The 14,719-nt window shown below is 49.1% G+C and overlaps 1 protein-coding gene across 1 annotated transcript in view; it reads right to left on the bottom strand.

Moving 5' to 3' along the window:
- CIT (citron rho-interacting serine/threonine kinase) overlaps positions 1–14,719 on the bottom strand; it is a 165,146-nt gene that overhangs the window by 17,061 nt on the left and 133,366 nt on the right. Inside the window, exons 28-39 of the mRNA XM_029922425.1 lie at positions 14,068–14,208; positions 13,548–13,655; positions 11,724–11,886; positions 11,284–11,448; positions 6,535–6,672; positions 5,659–5,839; positions 4,924–5,015; positions 4,305–4,409; positions 3,952–4,121; positions 2,683–2,763; positions 2,412–2,547; positions 615–754 (exon numbers count right to left, since the gene is read on the bottom strand). Coding sequence (XP_029778285.1) covers positions 615–754; positions 2,412–2,547; positions 2,683–2,763; positions 3,952–4,121; positions 4,305–4,409; positions 4,924–5,015; positions 5,659–5,839; positions 6,535–6,672; positions 11,284–11,448; positions 11,724–11,886; positions 13,548–13,655; positions 14,068–14,208 — 1,620 coding nt within the window. The remainder of the gene's footprint in view (positions 1–614; positions 755–2,411; positions 2,548–2,682; positions 2,764–3,951; positions 4,122–4,304; positions 4,410–4,923; positions 5,016–5,658; positions 5,840–6,534; positions 6,673–11,283; positions 11,449–11,723; positions 11,887–13,547; positions 13,656–14,067; positions 14,209–14,719) is intronic.

The following is a 14,719-nucleotide window of genomic DNA, read 5'->3' as shown; positions in this document are numbered from 1 at the left end:
CCCCAAAACTAACAGGCAGTTACACATTGCCTAGACCAAGAGACCACCTTCCAACACCCAATCAGGAAAGCCCAGCTACCACTCTCCACATTCCTAAGGGTGAGGCCTGCAGATGGGAACTTCAGATAGGACCCTGTTACCTAAAGTTAAAGTTAACTGATAGTCGCCGAACAAGACCCTGAACTTGCTCTGTAATTGGTTAATTTCAAAGATACCCTAAATGTTGTGATTGGGTCCTGCCAAAAGTAACGAACATCCTGGACAATGTGTATGGTTAGAGCTGCTGCCAATGCTGTTATACAATGATGATTGGATCACTGCACCTGTGTCACAATTTCCTGTCACTCCCCCTTCCCAAACCCCGTAAAAACCCTGCTCAGCCCTTGTTCGGGGCTCTCAGCACGGATCCACTGCGTTGGTGAGGTCTGTGAGCCCGAGCTTAAGCCCATAATAATAAATGCCCTTTGCTTTTGCATGCATGAAAAAAAAAAAAAGAAACTTAACCCTGTTAGAAGACATACAATTTTCAAGGCCAAACTGGTAAGCCCCGTCGAAAGGAGGGCAGAGCTGGTTTCGAGAACATTCCGCCAGCTGAGGCCCTGAGGACAGCCTACCTTGCCAGCAGCAAACAAGTGGCAGCCCTTCACGGCTTCGAAGACGTTGGGGGAGATGTCGGGCTGCGCAGGAAGGTGAGCCTGTGCCAGGGACTGCTTCACTTTCTTCACGTCAACCAGGCACAGGGCCCGCTCTTCTCCTGAGGGGAGAGGGAGAGGCACGCGGTCAGTGTGAGGCAGGGGAGCAGAGACGGGGCGGCAGCCCTGCTTCTCTTCCCGAGCATCCACGCGGGGCCACGCAGGCGGACACAGTTCTCCATAGACTCCCATGTGCACAGCTTAGGTGAAGTTTCAGATCTAAAGTGAAAATACCTGGCCTCTTGGTAAAGATTCTGGGATGAAAAAAAAATTCTGCCAACGGAACATCAGAGAACGTGAACTATACTTTCAAACACGCTCCCCGTCAGGGTGGAGAGGAGGGTGGGTTAGAACGCCGAGGGGACGCCGTATGAAACAACAGGCTTGGACTGTGCTGACACGTCAGTGTCACTGGGGACCCAGGGAAGGCCAAGGACGCAGTCCAGACTAAAGGAGACTCACGGGACTAAATGCAATGTAAGGACATTATTGGAGCTGCAGGTAAAATCTAACTATGAGCAGGGTGTCAGACATGCCAACAAGGGATAGATTTCCTGAATTCAAACACGGTGCCATGTGAAACTATTCCGTATCACACTGTGACAGCTGACCCGTGCCACTACCTGTTTGTCCAAACCCACTAGAGTGACCCCTCACGGACACCGTGGGCCCTGGCTGAGGACAGGTCACTGCAAGTTCATCATTTATGTCCAATGTCCCACTCCGGTCAGGGATGCTGATGCTGGGGGCAGGGGAATACTGGAATTTTCTGTCCTTCCTGCTCAATTTCACTGAGAACCTAAAATGGTTCTAGAGAGTAAAGTCAAGAAGGAAGGGAGGAAGGTGGAGATGGAGAGGAGGGACAGAGGACGGAAGGAAGGAAGGGAGAGAGAGGGAGGAAGAGGGACAGAGGGAGGGAGGAAGGGAGGGAAGGGAAGAAAAGGAGGCAAAGGAAGGAATGCAAGCGAGCAGAAAGAAACAAAAGAGGCAAAGAGAAGAAGAGTTGAGAGCCCAAGAAAGGCCAGTTCCTGACCATATTAATTCACCCACACCTAAAACAGACCTGACTGTGGATGTTTTTGAATATTGAGCCAACAAATTACTGTTTTCCCTTGAAAAAAAAATTATATTGCCAATAAAGAGAGAAAAAAATTTTTTTGCCATGGTTATGTGAGAGAATGCTCTTATTCATAGGTGATCTGCTGAAGAATTTGGGGTCACAGCTGCAAAGGACTCTCCGACGGCTCAAGAGTCAGTGCGTGTGCATGCATGGTGTGCGTGTGAGCAGGAAAACAGGACAGAATGTTAGCCAGCAGCGAATGGACGGAGGGTCTCTGAGGGGTCACTCAGAAACGAGAGGCACCATGCTCCCAGGCGAGCTCTCAGAAGGCCACGGCTCGAGGTGGCGCTGATGTCACCATGACATCAGCATCAGAGGGTCTGATGTTACCGAGGCTCTGGGGCTCCTACTCTTCACCTGGAATAATGGTGAAGGGTTCTTGGGGGGTGTCAGACTGTGCTGCACTGGCCACCGTGGGCATGAGTCTGGGCAGAGAGCGCCATCAGCTTGGGCGCCGGCAGGGACAGGGAGGGAAGAGCCGCTTCTGCTCCCATCTGCCTCCAGGAGAGCCTGCCTTTGTGTCTCACAAGCGTGACACCTGGCTCTCAGATAGCTTCCCTCGACAGTGAAGAGAAAGCGCCATGTCCTTGGCCTACCACCTGCTATCATGAGTAGCTTCTCCAGGTCCTTGATGATATAAATTTGGAAGACCGCTCCGATTCCTGGGACATGGGTGAGGGAGTTTTTCAAGACATTCAGAGCGTAGAGCCCTTCCTCAGTGCCCACCAACACCACCTGCAAGGAGAGAAGGTCACGAGCACAACATAAGCGTGACTGCGTCCCCGAGACAGCCCGGACGAGGAAGAGCAAGCGCCCTTTCTCTCCGGACTGCAGGGGGTGCTACAGCTGGTGTCCAGGGAGCGGTGCTACCTGGTCGCTGAAGGGCAGTGTACAGTTCATGTCTAGACGGTCATCACCTTCTAGCTTCAGCAGGGAGTTTCCAAGCAATTTCTTTTCGTATCGGAACAAATTTAAAAAAGAGAGAAAGGAACAAAGACACGGTAAGATGGGACTGTTCAAGACCAAATCACCCAGAGAGATAAAAGCAAGGTCGGAGAGAAGTTTAGGGCCTGCAAGGGAGTAGGGTTACTCCTGAAAATGCCAGAAACACACATTTGCTCTCGGCTTGCACCGTATTTTGATCTAGGCTCAGAAGGCAAAACGTGAATGTTACTGCTTATCTCTGGGGGTGGCTGTTAATTAGCATCAAAGTTCTGGCTCAGCTCGGATGCAGAAATAAAATAGACGTAGACAGACTTTTCTGCCATGGGAAATAAGCCGAGGCTAAAGAGATTCCACCTGCAAAGGGTTAACAAGCCACGTGGAAGGCTCCTTCCCCTCCAGGCTGCAGCAAAAGTGCAAAGCACAGTGTCGGCAGCAAAGAAGCAAGCTTCTGCATCTCTTTACCTGAACCCACGCAGGCAGAAGCTCGTAGGAAATACAGTCACGGTCCTATTGTACACAGATTAAGGCAGATTTCAATAACGGCCTCACACAGGTAACCACAAAACAAGTCATCAAAACAGGTCCACCCAGTGAGCGAAGCTCTGATCAGGAGGCTCGTGGTTAAGTTTGCCGTTGCGAACACTGAAGGTGTTTACTAGGAGCCCGGTGTTTGGTCCTTGGTGGAGAGAATGCCAATGAGCAAGGAGCCCTGTTTATATCCCGGAACTTTCCAGGAGGAGTGATGCCGATCAAGGCCCACCTACAGTTCCAACATCTTAAGGGGAAGAAGGCTTCCAAAGCTGCCTACAGAAAGGCAGCTCACGCGGAAGGTACTGGAGGGTTACTAAAAGCCTTCCTGAAGCTGGCACGGCTGTCGGCAGACTTTTGTGCCGCTCCACGGCCAAGGACTTGCAAATAAACTCATCAGACTAAACGAGAAAGAGGATTGTCTCTGAGAGCTGGCTAATGGCACTGACTGCCTCATTTTAAAGGGCTGGGGGTGGGGGGGGCAGGGTGTGTGACACCAGACAAGCCAGCATAGAGCCCGTGTCTCAGTCACACAAGAGTCCCAGTCATGACGGTCTCGGGCCATCACCTTTCAGAGAGGTGGCAATGGGGGCCCCACCACTCAGGTCAGTTCCCAAGTCAGCCCACTTTACAAAGACAAACTGCAGCGCCCGACCCCATACTCACAGCATCAGCTTCTGCTTTTTCCCTAGAAACTCTCCCACCTGCGACCACAGACTCTAAGGCGGTGACCCAGCGCTGTTTGTCGGGGAAGCTGGGAGCCAGCAAGTAGAGCGTTCTCCCGGGCCAGCAGGTGGTGTGTGGGTGAGACTCCATCTTCAGTACATAGGGGACATCTAGGGGATGGGACAGAGAGCAGGGGTCGGCTGTGGGTTCCCCTCACTCCCAGGAGGGATGGCCCCAGGCACACAAGTCCTAGTCCCCATTGAGACGGGGAGGAGCCAAGGAGGCTGGCCCCTCCCCTCGCTGATTCATCCAGCCCAGCGCACCCCCGAATGTGCTCTCCAGCTTCCGCTCACCTGCTTTGGCTGTATTTGCAAGCTCAGAAGCACCAACGGCGCCATGAATAGATACATCCCCGTCGGGAAGGCACAGCTCAAATTCTTCCACCGGCCTCTGTCCAGCTTGGTGCAAAGAGGAAGGGCAGAGAGAAAACCAAAAGAACAGGAACAAGTACGAAGGGAGAAGAGAGGAAGAAAGAAACAGAGAGAGACACAGGGCAAGAGAGACAGAGTATGCATGGAAAGAGGCGCACGAGAACAAAGGAGGAGGGAAAAGGTGTGCAGAGAAGGCGGAGAGGGAAGATAAAAACAAAATAAAGTGTGTCAGATGAGTAGCACAGTCAAATTTCTGAGGACGATGCGGATTTATGGGTTAGTTGACTGAGGCGGGAGTTCTCTGTAGGTGTATTAGCAGGTAGAATCTTCAGGGCAGCACCCTGCAGCTTCCGCAGAGGGGAGACCTATAGACGTGAGTATCGTACCAATAACCTTTAGCGAAGTCATTTGGTTTTTAGTTTTCAAAAATGGAAAATCGTAGAAGGCTTGCAACGCAGTCGGAAAACAAAGCCTTCACGCCAAGACTGGGAGACCTGGGTCAACCGCGTGCAATGAAATTCCCCCTGAATTCTTAATTTACCTTCTCTGGCTTCGCTGTCATAAATGAGGACTTTAGATCCCTCCAGGACAATGTACTTCCTGTCCCAGCCTTGCTGTCCTCGTTTGTTATTCCTGGGGACACAGGGATGGATAAGAACAAAGGTTTGGACTCGGGAGGAGGGGAGGGGAATCCTAGCCAAGATGCTTCCCTAGGACACCTCGGGGATGGGAGTGGCCTGTGCCATCCATGTATCGGGAGAGGCACAGCCTCCTTCTACCCTTCTGGGTTCTGTGGCCGGCCTGGGAATCCCACTGGTATCAGACTGACCAACAAGAGATAAGCATACGGTTTTTATTTCACGGCTACCTGGGGAATCTCTGCAAGAAAATAAAGACCCAAAAAGCAAAGAGGCCCAAGTGTCTGTATGCTAGCTTGAACAAAGAGTAGCAGTTATGAAAAGGCAACTAAGATGCACGGAAAGGCTAAAGGAAGATAAGGTGACTTTAACACGGCTTATTGGCAGAGTCCTCTCCTCAAGCCTTGCCTCCCTGATTCTGGGGAGAGTATTTCTTTCCTCCTAGAAAAGGGAGGGCTGCTCTTAAACGGAAGATTTATCTCCTACTCTCAGGGAGAGAAAGGGGAGGTCAGAGGGTCCTTCTTAGACCTGTTTCTCAAGTGCCTGTGGTTCAAAATAATCCTCATTCCAAAGTGCATTGTTTTGGGGTGGCATCTTGGTCAGCAGGTGCCCCAGCCCAAGCCACCCTGCCACAGTACCTGGGGACCTTCATCCACCCTTCCAGGTGCAGGCTGCTGCTGGGCTCCTTGCTCTGGAGACCCGGGGAGTTCATTTTGTCCCGGCAGAAGGCCTCGGTGAAGTGCGTGGCATACTCGGCTGGCAGGCCGCAGGTGGCTGGCAAGCACGTAGAGCACTTGGGATGACACATCACCTGACATTCTGGGAAAAAGCAGGGAGCAGCCTGAGAACACCTTGTGCGACCCTGTGTGACCACGGACCCTTCCTTCCCCTCCCCCGACTAGCTGAGCCCAGCCAGGCGCCATGGGTCCGGCCCCACCCCCCACATACATCCCTAAGCTTCCCCAGGAGCCAGGTCCTCCCTACAGAGAGGAAACATGAGAGCCAGGTGCTCCCCGCCCAAATGTCCTGGCTTCTCCCCAGGCGGCCACAAACAGGTGTGTGAAGGGCCCACCCGCATGGCTCCACACGGCTCCGCGCGGGCCAGCACACAGCCTGCAGGTGGGGAGAGGGCAGCCTGGCAAAGCGGGAGGGCGGAGGGCTGGACGGGAGGGCACAGGGCTGGGGGGGGTGGGCAAAGCGGGAGGGCAGAGGGCTGGGGGGGCGGGCAAAGCGCGAGGGCAGAGGGCTGGAAAGCAGCAAAGCACAAGGCATTCTGCACGGTGGTGGAGGGGGGATTGGGGAGGGTGGAGATGTGAGCCAGAAACATATTTAAGCTCACTCCCTTAACAGGAAAAATAGTGTCCTCCCACTGGAGTGAAAAGCTTGAAAATGGAGGCACTCTGGTGAAAAATTTTTACAGAAAAAATAAAAACCCCACCCCCTCCAGATAGGTTTGTTTAGGTGGAGACATGCAGGTGCCCCCCCCATGCCAAATGCACCGCTGCTGCTCTTACCAAGACATTTGGAGGCCTGGCGCCCAAAGTGCACAGTATCCAGACACACAGCGCACTTCGTGGCTCGCATGTTCAATCCAACGTTAAATCGGTGAGGAATATTGTGGTGCATGCGCTCCTTAAGACGCCGACTGAATTCTGAAGGAAAAATGTTTAAAAATTCATTAGGTGCCGCAAATGATACCATCAAGAAAGTAAAAAGACATCCCACAGAATGGGAAAGGGTATTTGGAAATCATTTCTCTAGCGGGGCTTATACCTGGAATATATAAAAAGCTCCTACAACTCAATAATAAAAAAGACAACCCAATTTTAAAATGAGCAAAGGATCCGACCAGACACCTTTCCAAAGATGATAAGTAAATGACCAATAAGCACATGAAAAGATGGTCAACATCATTCATCATTAGGAAAACACAAATCAGGGGTGCCTGCATGGCCCAGTCAGTTGAGCGTCCGACTCCAGCTCAGGTCATGATCTTGAAGTTCATGAGTTTGAGCCCCGTGTTGGGCTCCCTTTGCATCCTGTTCTTTCATGAATAACCTCCTTTGGTTAAAAACTCAATTGTTAAGCCTTAACAGAGCCTGGAGCCTGCTTCAGATTCTGTATCTCCCTCTCTCTAAGCCTTCGCGCCCCCCCCCCCACTTGTGCTGTCTCTGTCTCTCTCAAAATAAATAAACTTAAAAAAAAAAAAAAGAAAAACACAAATCAAAAGCAAAAAGAGATACCACTTCACACCCATGAGGGGGTCTAGAATCAGAAGTACGGAAAACAAGGGGAGGGTGTGATCAGAATCCTCACACACTCCTGGTGGGACTGTCAGATGGTGCAGCCGCTCTGGAAGACAGTTGGGCAGATCCTCGAAAAGTTAAAATTAGGATTGCCCAGCAATGGTGGGGCCCAGCAATGCCGCTCCTAGGTATATACCCAGAAAAACCGAAAACATATGGAGCCACAACATAAAAATTTGCAGCAACATTATTTAGGATAGCCTAAACATGGAAACAACCGGAATGATTATCAATGGATTAATAAACAAGATACGCTACCCACACAATAGAATATTACTCAACCAGAAAAAGTGACGTACTAATAAATGCTACAGAACAGGTGAATCTCAAAAGCATTACACTCAGTGAAACAACCCAGACACAAAATATATGGTATGATTTCCTGTATTTGAAATGTTTAGAGCAGCAAATCTATTCAGCTTAGCGCTGCCAGAGCTCGGGCTGAGGGGAGAATGAGAAGTCACGGCTAACGGGTGCAGTTTCGGGGGCCGGGGGGAAGGTGAGGCCAAAAAATGTCCCCAAATTAGAATGCGATGGTTGTACACCCTTGTGCACTTACTAAAAAAATCCAATCATGCACTTCAAATGAGTGAACTGAATGGTATGTGAATTTATCTCAATAAAGCTGTTAAAAAAACATTACGGCAGGTTAGTTACAGAGCGAGAAACTATTTTAACACTAACAGAATGCATCTCAATTTCTATGAATCAACTTCAAATCTCCATTATCCAGTTTTTAGGAGTTGGGTATTTTTTTTTAATGTTTATTTTTGAGAGAGAGATGCAGAGTGCGAGGGGAGGAGGGTCAGAGAGAGAGGGAGCACAGAATCTGAAGCAGGATCCAGGCTCTGAGCTGTCAGTACAGAGCCCGATGCGGGGCTGGAACCCAAGAACCGTGAGGTCATGACCTGAGCCAAAGTCGGATCCTCAACCAACTGAGCCACCCAGGTCCCCCAGGGAGTTGGGTATTTTTAAAGAATCTCTTACTGGCAGAAGATAGGCTATCAAATAGCAAAGATGTTTGCGTGCCTAAGGAAACATGCTTTTAAGTCAAGTGTCCGTAAATATTTTAGTCATGAAAGTATGTTTTTCAGATAAAATCCTGTATCTAGAAGTTTCCAGAATTCAGTTTAAAAATCAGTTCTGCGTTACAAAATTTCTAATTATTAGATAGATACATAAAATGACTGGAGAATTCTCCCTTCGCATCCTGTTATTTCATGAATAACCTCCTTTGGTTAAAAACTCAATTGTTAAGCCTTAAAAATCTAATTTTTGGGGCACCTGGGAGGCTCAGTCAGTTAAGCATCCGACTTTGGCTCAGGTCGTGATCTCACAGTTCATGGGTTTGAGCCCCACGTCAGGGTCTGTGCTGATGGCTCAGAGCCCGGAGTCCGCTTCAGATTCTGTGTCTCCCTCTGTCTCTGCTCCTCCCCCCCCCCCCGCTTGTGCTCTCTCTCTCTCTCAAAAATAAACATTAAAATTTTTTTTTAATCTAATTCTTTTTTTATGTTCATTTTGAGTGAGAGAGAGAGAGACAGAGACAGAGACAGAGACATAACATAACCAAGGGAAGGGCAGAGAGAGAAGGAGAGAGAATCCCCCAAGCAGACTCCGTGCTATCAGCGCAGAGCCCAACTCGAGGCTCAATCTCGCAAACGTCAAGGTCACGACCTGAGCTGAAAACAAGAACTGGAACCAACTGAGCCGCTCCAGGCACCATTTAAAACCCTAATTCTTACATTTACATTCCAGTCTGTCAAAGTAACAAAACTGCTTCTTCCCACCCTAGTTCATAGGCCCCCCATCTCCACGGCGACCTAAGGAAAGGCACCTTTAAACAGGAAAGCTCAGGATCCAAATTTCTGAATCTAAACTGGATTCTCCATAGAACCCGGTCTCCCATCCTTTCTCTGGAAGTTGTAAGGAATAAATGGCGCGAACCCACTCTGAACTGCATTGATGTGCAGTGCACACAGGAGGCGCCGGGGGTTTGAGGGCCTTGGCGGGCGGCTGCTCTACAGAGCCTGTCAATGGACGCCACGGCCAGAATCGTTTTCTTTCCCCTGTGTTACCATCACTATCACGGTAACTTCAAGAGTGGAGCTCTTCGGGGCGCCTGGGTGGCTCAGTCGGTTAAGCACCCAGCTTCGGCTCAGGTCATGATCTTACGGTTTGTGGGTTCGAGCCCCGCGTCAGGCTCTGTGCTGACAGCTCAGAGCCTGGAGCCTGCTTCAGATTCTGTGTCTCCCTCTCTCTCTGACCCTCCCCTGCTCACGCTGTCTCTCTCTTCCTCTCTCTCTCTCTCTCTCTCTCAAAAATAACTAAAACATTAGAAAAAAAAAAAAAGAGTAGAGCTCTTTGATTCAGAGGAAATAAGAGGATATCAAAGAAAAACTGCCGCCACACCAAATGGCCCGTCGAGATTTACAACTAAAATTTTTGATTTCACAATTGCCCTCAGGTCGTGATCTCACAGTTCATGGGTTTGAGTCCCACGTCAGGGTCTGTGCTGATGGCTCAGAGCCCAGAGTCCGCTTCAGATTCTGTGTCTCCCTCTGTCTCTGCTCCTCCCCCCCTGCTCACGCTGTCTCTCTCTTCCTCTCTCACTCTCTCTCTCTCAAAAATAAATAAAACATTAGGAAAAAAACCAACCACCTTCTATGGCCTGTTTTTTGTTTGTTTGTTTTAAAGAAAGGCAGCTGGCCACGTGCAGCACCTCATCTCAATATATCTGGAGTCTCGGAAGCTTGACTCCCCTACGTTCCTGTGCAAACGGACCTTGAGAGCCTGTCTGGAGGTCCTAGCAGGTGCGCAGCTCCTGCTACAGCCTTGACCCAAGTGGTCCTCCTCTATCAGGAAGGCCGTTCTCTTGGACCAAGCATGCAGCTTCGGGGGGGTCGCACAAGGAGCGGTGAGGGGGGCAGGGGACGCCAGCAAGCCAGATCGGCCGAGTCAACCCTGGCGATCAACAGGGCAACAAATATCCCAGCAAAATCGCCCCCACACCCTGGCTTTGTTTTTGTTTCTGTTTTTTTTTTTTTTAAATCCTTTTCCTCTCTAGGCAAACAGAGTACTTTTCACGAAGAAAACTTCTTACACCGTTGGTAATATAAACTGGCACAAACTACCTACACTCCAAATGCAAAGGGCCTCTAACACAGTGATTCATCTACCCAAGAACTAATCTTATGGCTGCAGCACCCGCAGAATTTCACTACAGGTGCACGTGGTAAGGAGGGACTGGAAACAACCTGAACACCCATCAACGGGGGGGCTCTGGTTTAACAGGTGCATCACATACCCACACCCAGGGACACCATGCCGCCCTCTGAGAGGACGAGGTCGAGCCATATGTATTTAAAAAAAAATTTTTTTTAAGTTATTTATTTTGAGACAGAGAAGTGTGAGCAGGGGAGGGGCAGAGGGGGGGGGAGAGAAAGAGAATCCCATGCAGGCTCCGTGCTACCAACACAGAGCTCGATGTGGGTCTTGGACCTACAAAACCATGAGATCATGACCTGAGCAGAAATCAAGAGTCAGACGCTCAACCGACTTAGCCGCCCAGGCGCTCATAGCCATGTGTATTATTAATATACACTCTACGATAACATTTTAAGTAAAAGAAGAAAGGTGTTTTGCAGGATATGGCTTAGTGTGCTATGATATTTTCATAGAAAAAAAGGGCTAAGGAAAATATGCCCTATTTTCTCGTACTCTTTAAATATAATTACCTAAGATACATAAATAATATGACATGTGCTTACATGAATGAACTTCTGCTGGAAGAATACAGTGGCGGTCTCTGGGTAAGGGAGCTGACATTGGGGACAGAGGACTCACTTCTTACTCTTTATCCCCTGGTATTATTACTTATCCCTTTTGCCATATTCCTGCATTTTCTTAGTCGCTTACGAACACTTTCCACAAAACTCCATGGGCCCCTTGAGAACATACCTTCTGGAGTTGACGACTCCTTTCTGCGGCTGGATGGCGGGGCCAGCAGGCTCATGGCACTGGGCTGGTGCTCAGGTGACCGCACGATGGCGGACATGGCGATCTGCTGCCTCGCGGTGGCTGGCGTGGACGGGTGCGGGTGGTCTGTGGCCTTCCGGTGAGCAGCTGGAGAGAGACCAGTCCAATGCCTTTTGGTTAGCTGGGTCACCAAGAAGCCCACCAAGTGGACTGCCCCAGGGCTGTCTTTCAAGGACCCGAGACCAAAAGCACACGCATGGTGCCAAATGGGCAATGCCAACGATGCTGTGAATTTTTCAGACTTGGGACATCTGGACTGACAGCGTATGGGCCAGAAACACAGACGCTGAACTAGTACAACCAATCTGCTTGAGACGGGTCCTCTGCCTTTTCCAGAGACTTGGCGTAGAGAGTGCCCCTACCTTCCTCCCGGGCAGACCGGAGCTCGATGCGGGTCTTCTGAAGGGCTTCCTCCAGCTCTGCACAGCGAGCTTTCTCCTTCTCCAGGGCCACCTTCAGCTCATTGTACTGCAGAGGAACCTGTGTGGGCAAAGCAGGGTCCTCTTTCCGTCGACTAAATAAACCCTAGCAATGGAAACAGAGATATCTCCTAACTCCTGGAAACTGGCACTTTAGCTGAAGGAACTCTGACTCAAAGGAGCAGACCACGAAAGCCAGGAGCATACTCACTGTAAGTGGATTTAGTAAAAATGGCATGTGAAGGGGGAAAGGGGAGACTGAACCACAGCCCATTCCAGCCGGCTGGAAAAAAAAAAATAGGGTTTCGGAAATTTTCAACAGGAGGGCTCAGGATGCTTGCACTGCCACCATCTCGTCCTTCAGCATTCTCCAGAAGGAGAGCCAGCTCCCGAGTCTTTGCCCTCAAAAAATGGAAGTGGAGGATGGAGTCAGGAGGGATGGTTCGGAAATCACTCTTGCCTTGAATTTGTCTCATGACGCTTAGTTACAAGACACAGAGATGAGCGTTTTTTAAAAAGGAGACAAAAAACTTGAATCCTAAAATGATGTCAAAACAAGGGGCTTACTCAAAAAAAAAAAAAAAGCAAATGAAAACACGTACTGGACATGGAAGGAAGAAGGAAAACACAGGGATCGTGTGGCTGAAAAAAACAAATTAACCACAAAAAAAAAAATGGAAACACCCTAACTACATCACAGGACACAATCAGATAAACAAGCTGCTGCTAAAATACAAAAGATTAAATATCAGAAGCATAACAAGCACAGTCAGTCATGCGGCATGTCACACGTCCCTCCCCGGTGACCGCCCCGGGAAAGGCCGCTCTCGCCCCTCAGAGGAAAGAGAACACTGGTGTCACGGGCACCAACTGCCCACTCCAACGCCTTCTTAGGTGTTCCAGGTCACAGGGGGATGCTACTGCTCCCCCGGGCTGGGAGTGCTTTTGGAAGGAAACCGCAAGGTCCTCAGAGACCCGTGCAGACTAAGAACACCCAGCCAACTCTACTACACGGGCTCGGGTGGTTTAGGGAAGCAGGTCTCAGGTGGATCAAAAATCTGCGCAGGTGCGTCTGAGTATAACCCTGTCCACAGCTGGGTGGGGTGTGGCTACCTTTCCTTTTCTCTTTGGTCATAGTTTTTTATTTGCTTGTCTATTATCATTTCAAGGGATGGAGCAGCACTGAGCGGAAGGTTCAGCTATCCAGTGGGGCACTTGAGGCAAGTCACCTCACCTCCCTGGGTCCCAGTCTCCTGCTAGAACTCTGCCAGTCAAAAGGACTGGGCTCCATGACTTCCAGTCTTTTCTGGAGTCCCTGAGAATCCTGCTACAGAACTGAGAACAACCGTCTCTCTCTCCTGAATACCACCCACATGATTTACTCTTACAGCCCCGTACCTATGACCTGCTAATCCCGCTGGAGTCTTGTACAATGACCTCTGTAAAAATCTTTCTCTCTGCTATCACCACCCTCCTCCAACCCAGCTGTAGGAAATGAAAAAAAAAATCACTCCCTTAACAAAGACAGGCACTATAATTTTAAAGGCTATGAACACAAAGTAGTTTGTTACAGACTTGATAATGACATGCCTTCCATTAAGGACTATGCTGACGATCTCAAAACCTATTTTCAACCCAACCTAAAACTTTTGTAGAAAATGTGCATTTTGTTTGCGTTGATGTTTCTGTAATTATCTTTCACAGTGGTATTTCATGAATCATAATGACTGAGCAAAACCTCCTGACTTTTCAAACACTCAGACCCACCTTTTTCTTTTTAGCAGGCTGGTCCATTTTGGCTTGCAGGAAATCAATGAGTTTGGTTTGTTGAGAAATAGTACCTTCCATTTTCACCTTTTCATGAGAATAGAGAACCTAAAATTCATAAGAACAAAAATAAGCTTTGTCCTAGAAAGAAGTATACTTGCAAATCTGGTACTTTAAGAAAATAAAAAATAAAGTCGTTAGGATAGTAGGCATATGAACATTCAACACAAACCACACTGGGCCAATATTTGTATACTTAGTCCTATTCTTATAGCCAAAAACAAACCAAAAAATAATAATATTAATAAGGACTGATACATGGACAAGTACGTGAAAACGTACAAAGAGCCAGGGGTTAATATGAGAATCTCGGGCAGGATCATTATATAAATTTTCCAACATCTCTGAATGTCCGGAAATTTTCATAACGCAATATTGGGGAAAACGCACAATAATACACAGTATAAAGACAGTGCCTCTGTGGGCAATCTTTAAGCAAATTCCCTCTGCTGCTTCTCACCTGAATGTTTTCCAACTGGTATTCCAGATCGCTCCTTTCTGTCTTCAGCAGATCAGCCCGGTCGAGGGCTTCTTGCAGTCCTTGAGTCAGACGGAAGATGTGATTCTTCTGCAGGTCCATCTGCTGCTGTAATTTGGCTTGCTAGTGGGGAGGAAGGCCAAGACAGAGTCTCCACACCATGGAAAGTACAACGTGGTCCCCCACTGTTCTTGATGCCAAACTAATTGCAGGCATGGCACCAGATTTTGGCTTTGGAAATCCTCTTGTTCCAGAATTATCGACATCCTCTGTTCCAAATTGGTCAATGGCACCATTAAAAAGAATTTGCCCAGAAACCTCTGATGGCAAGTCACAGGATCCCCACCGTCACAAGTCCAGGCAGGTAGGTCTGCCTTCCCAGTCAGAGTTACAAGTAAGGACATTTGGGTACTTAAGACATGGCCCATCCGAGTGGCCTTCTGAGATGCTGTGAATTACTGCCACAACAGCTAAGCTCCAATTTGTCCTTAGGTTTTGTTTTGAAAGATCTATTTATTTTTGAGAGAGAGAGAGAGCACAAGTGAGGGAGGGCAGAGAGAGAAGGGGACAGAAGATCTGAAGCGGGAGCTGAGCTGACAGCAGCGAGCCACATGCAGGGTTCAGACCTATGAGC

The sequence above is a fragment of the Suricata suricatta genome, chromosome 14, assembly GCF_006229205.1.
Source record: "Suricata suricatta isolate VVHF042 chromosome 14, meerkat_22Aug2017_6uvM2_HiC, whole genome shotgun sequence".
Lineage (NCBI taxonomy): Eukaryota > Metazoa > Chordata > Mammalia > Carnivora > Herpestidae > Suricata > Suricata suricatta.
The sequence above is the reverse complement of the archived record's forward strand: the minus strand, read 5'-3'. Positions and strand labels throughout refer to the sequence as shown.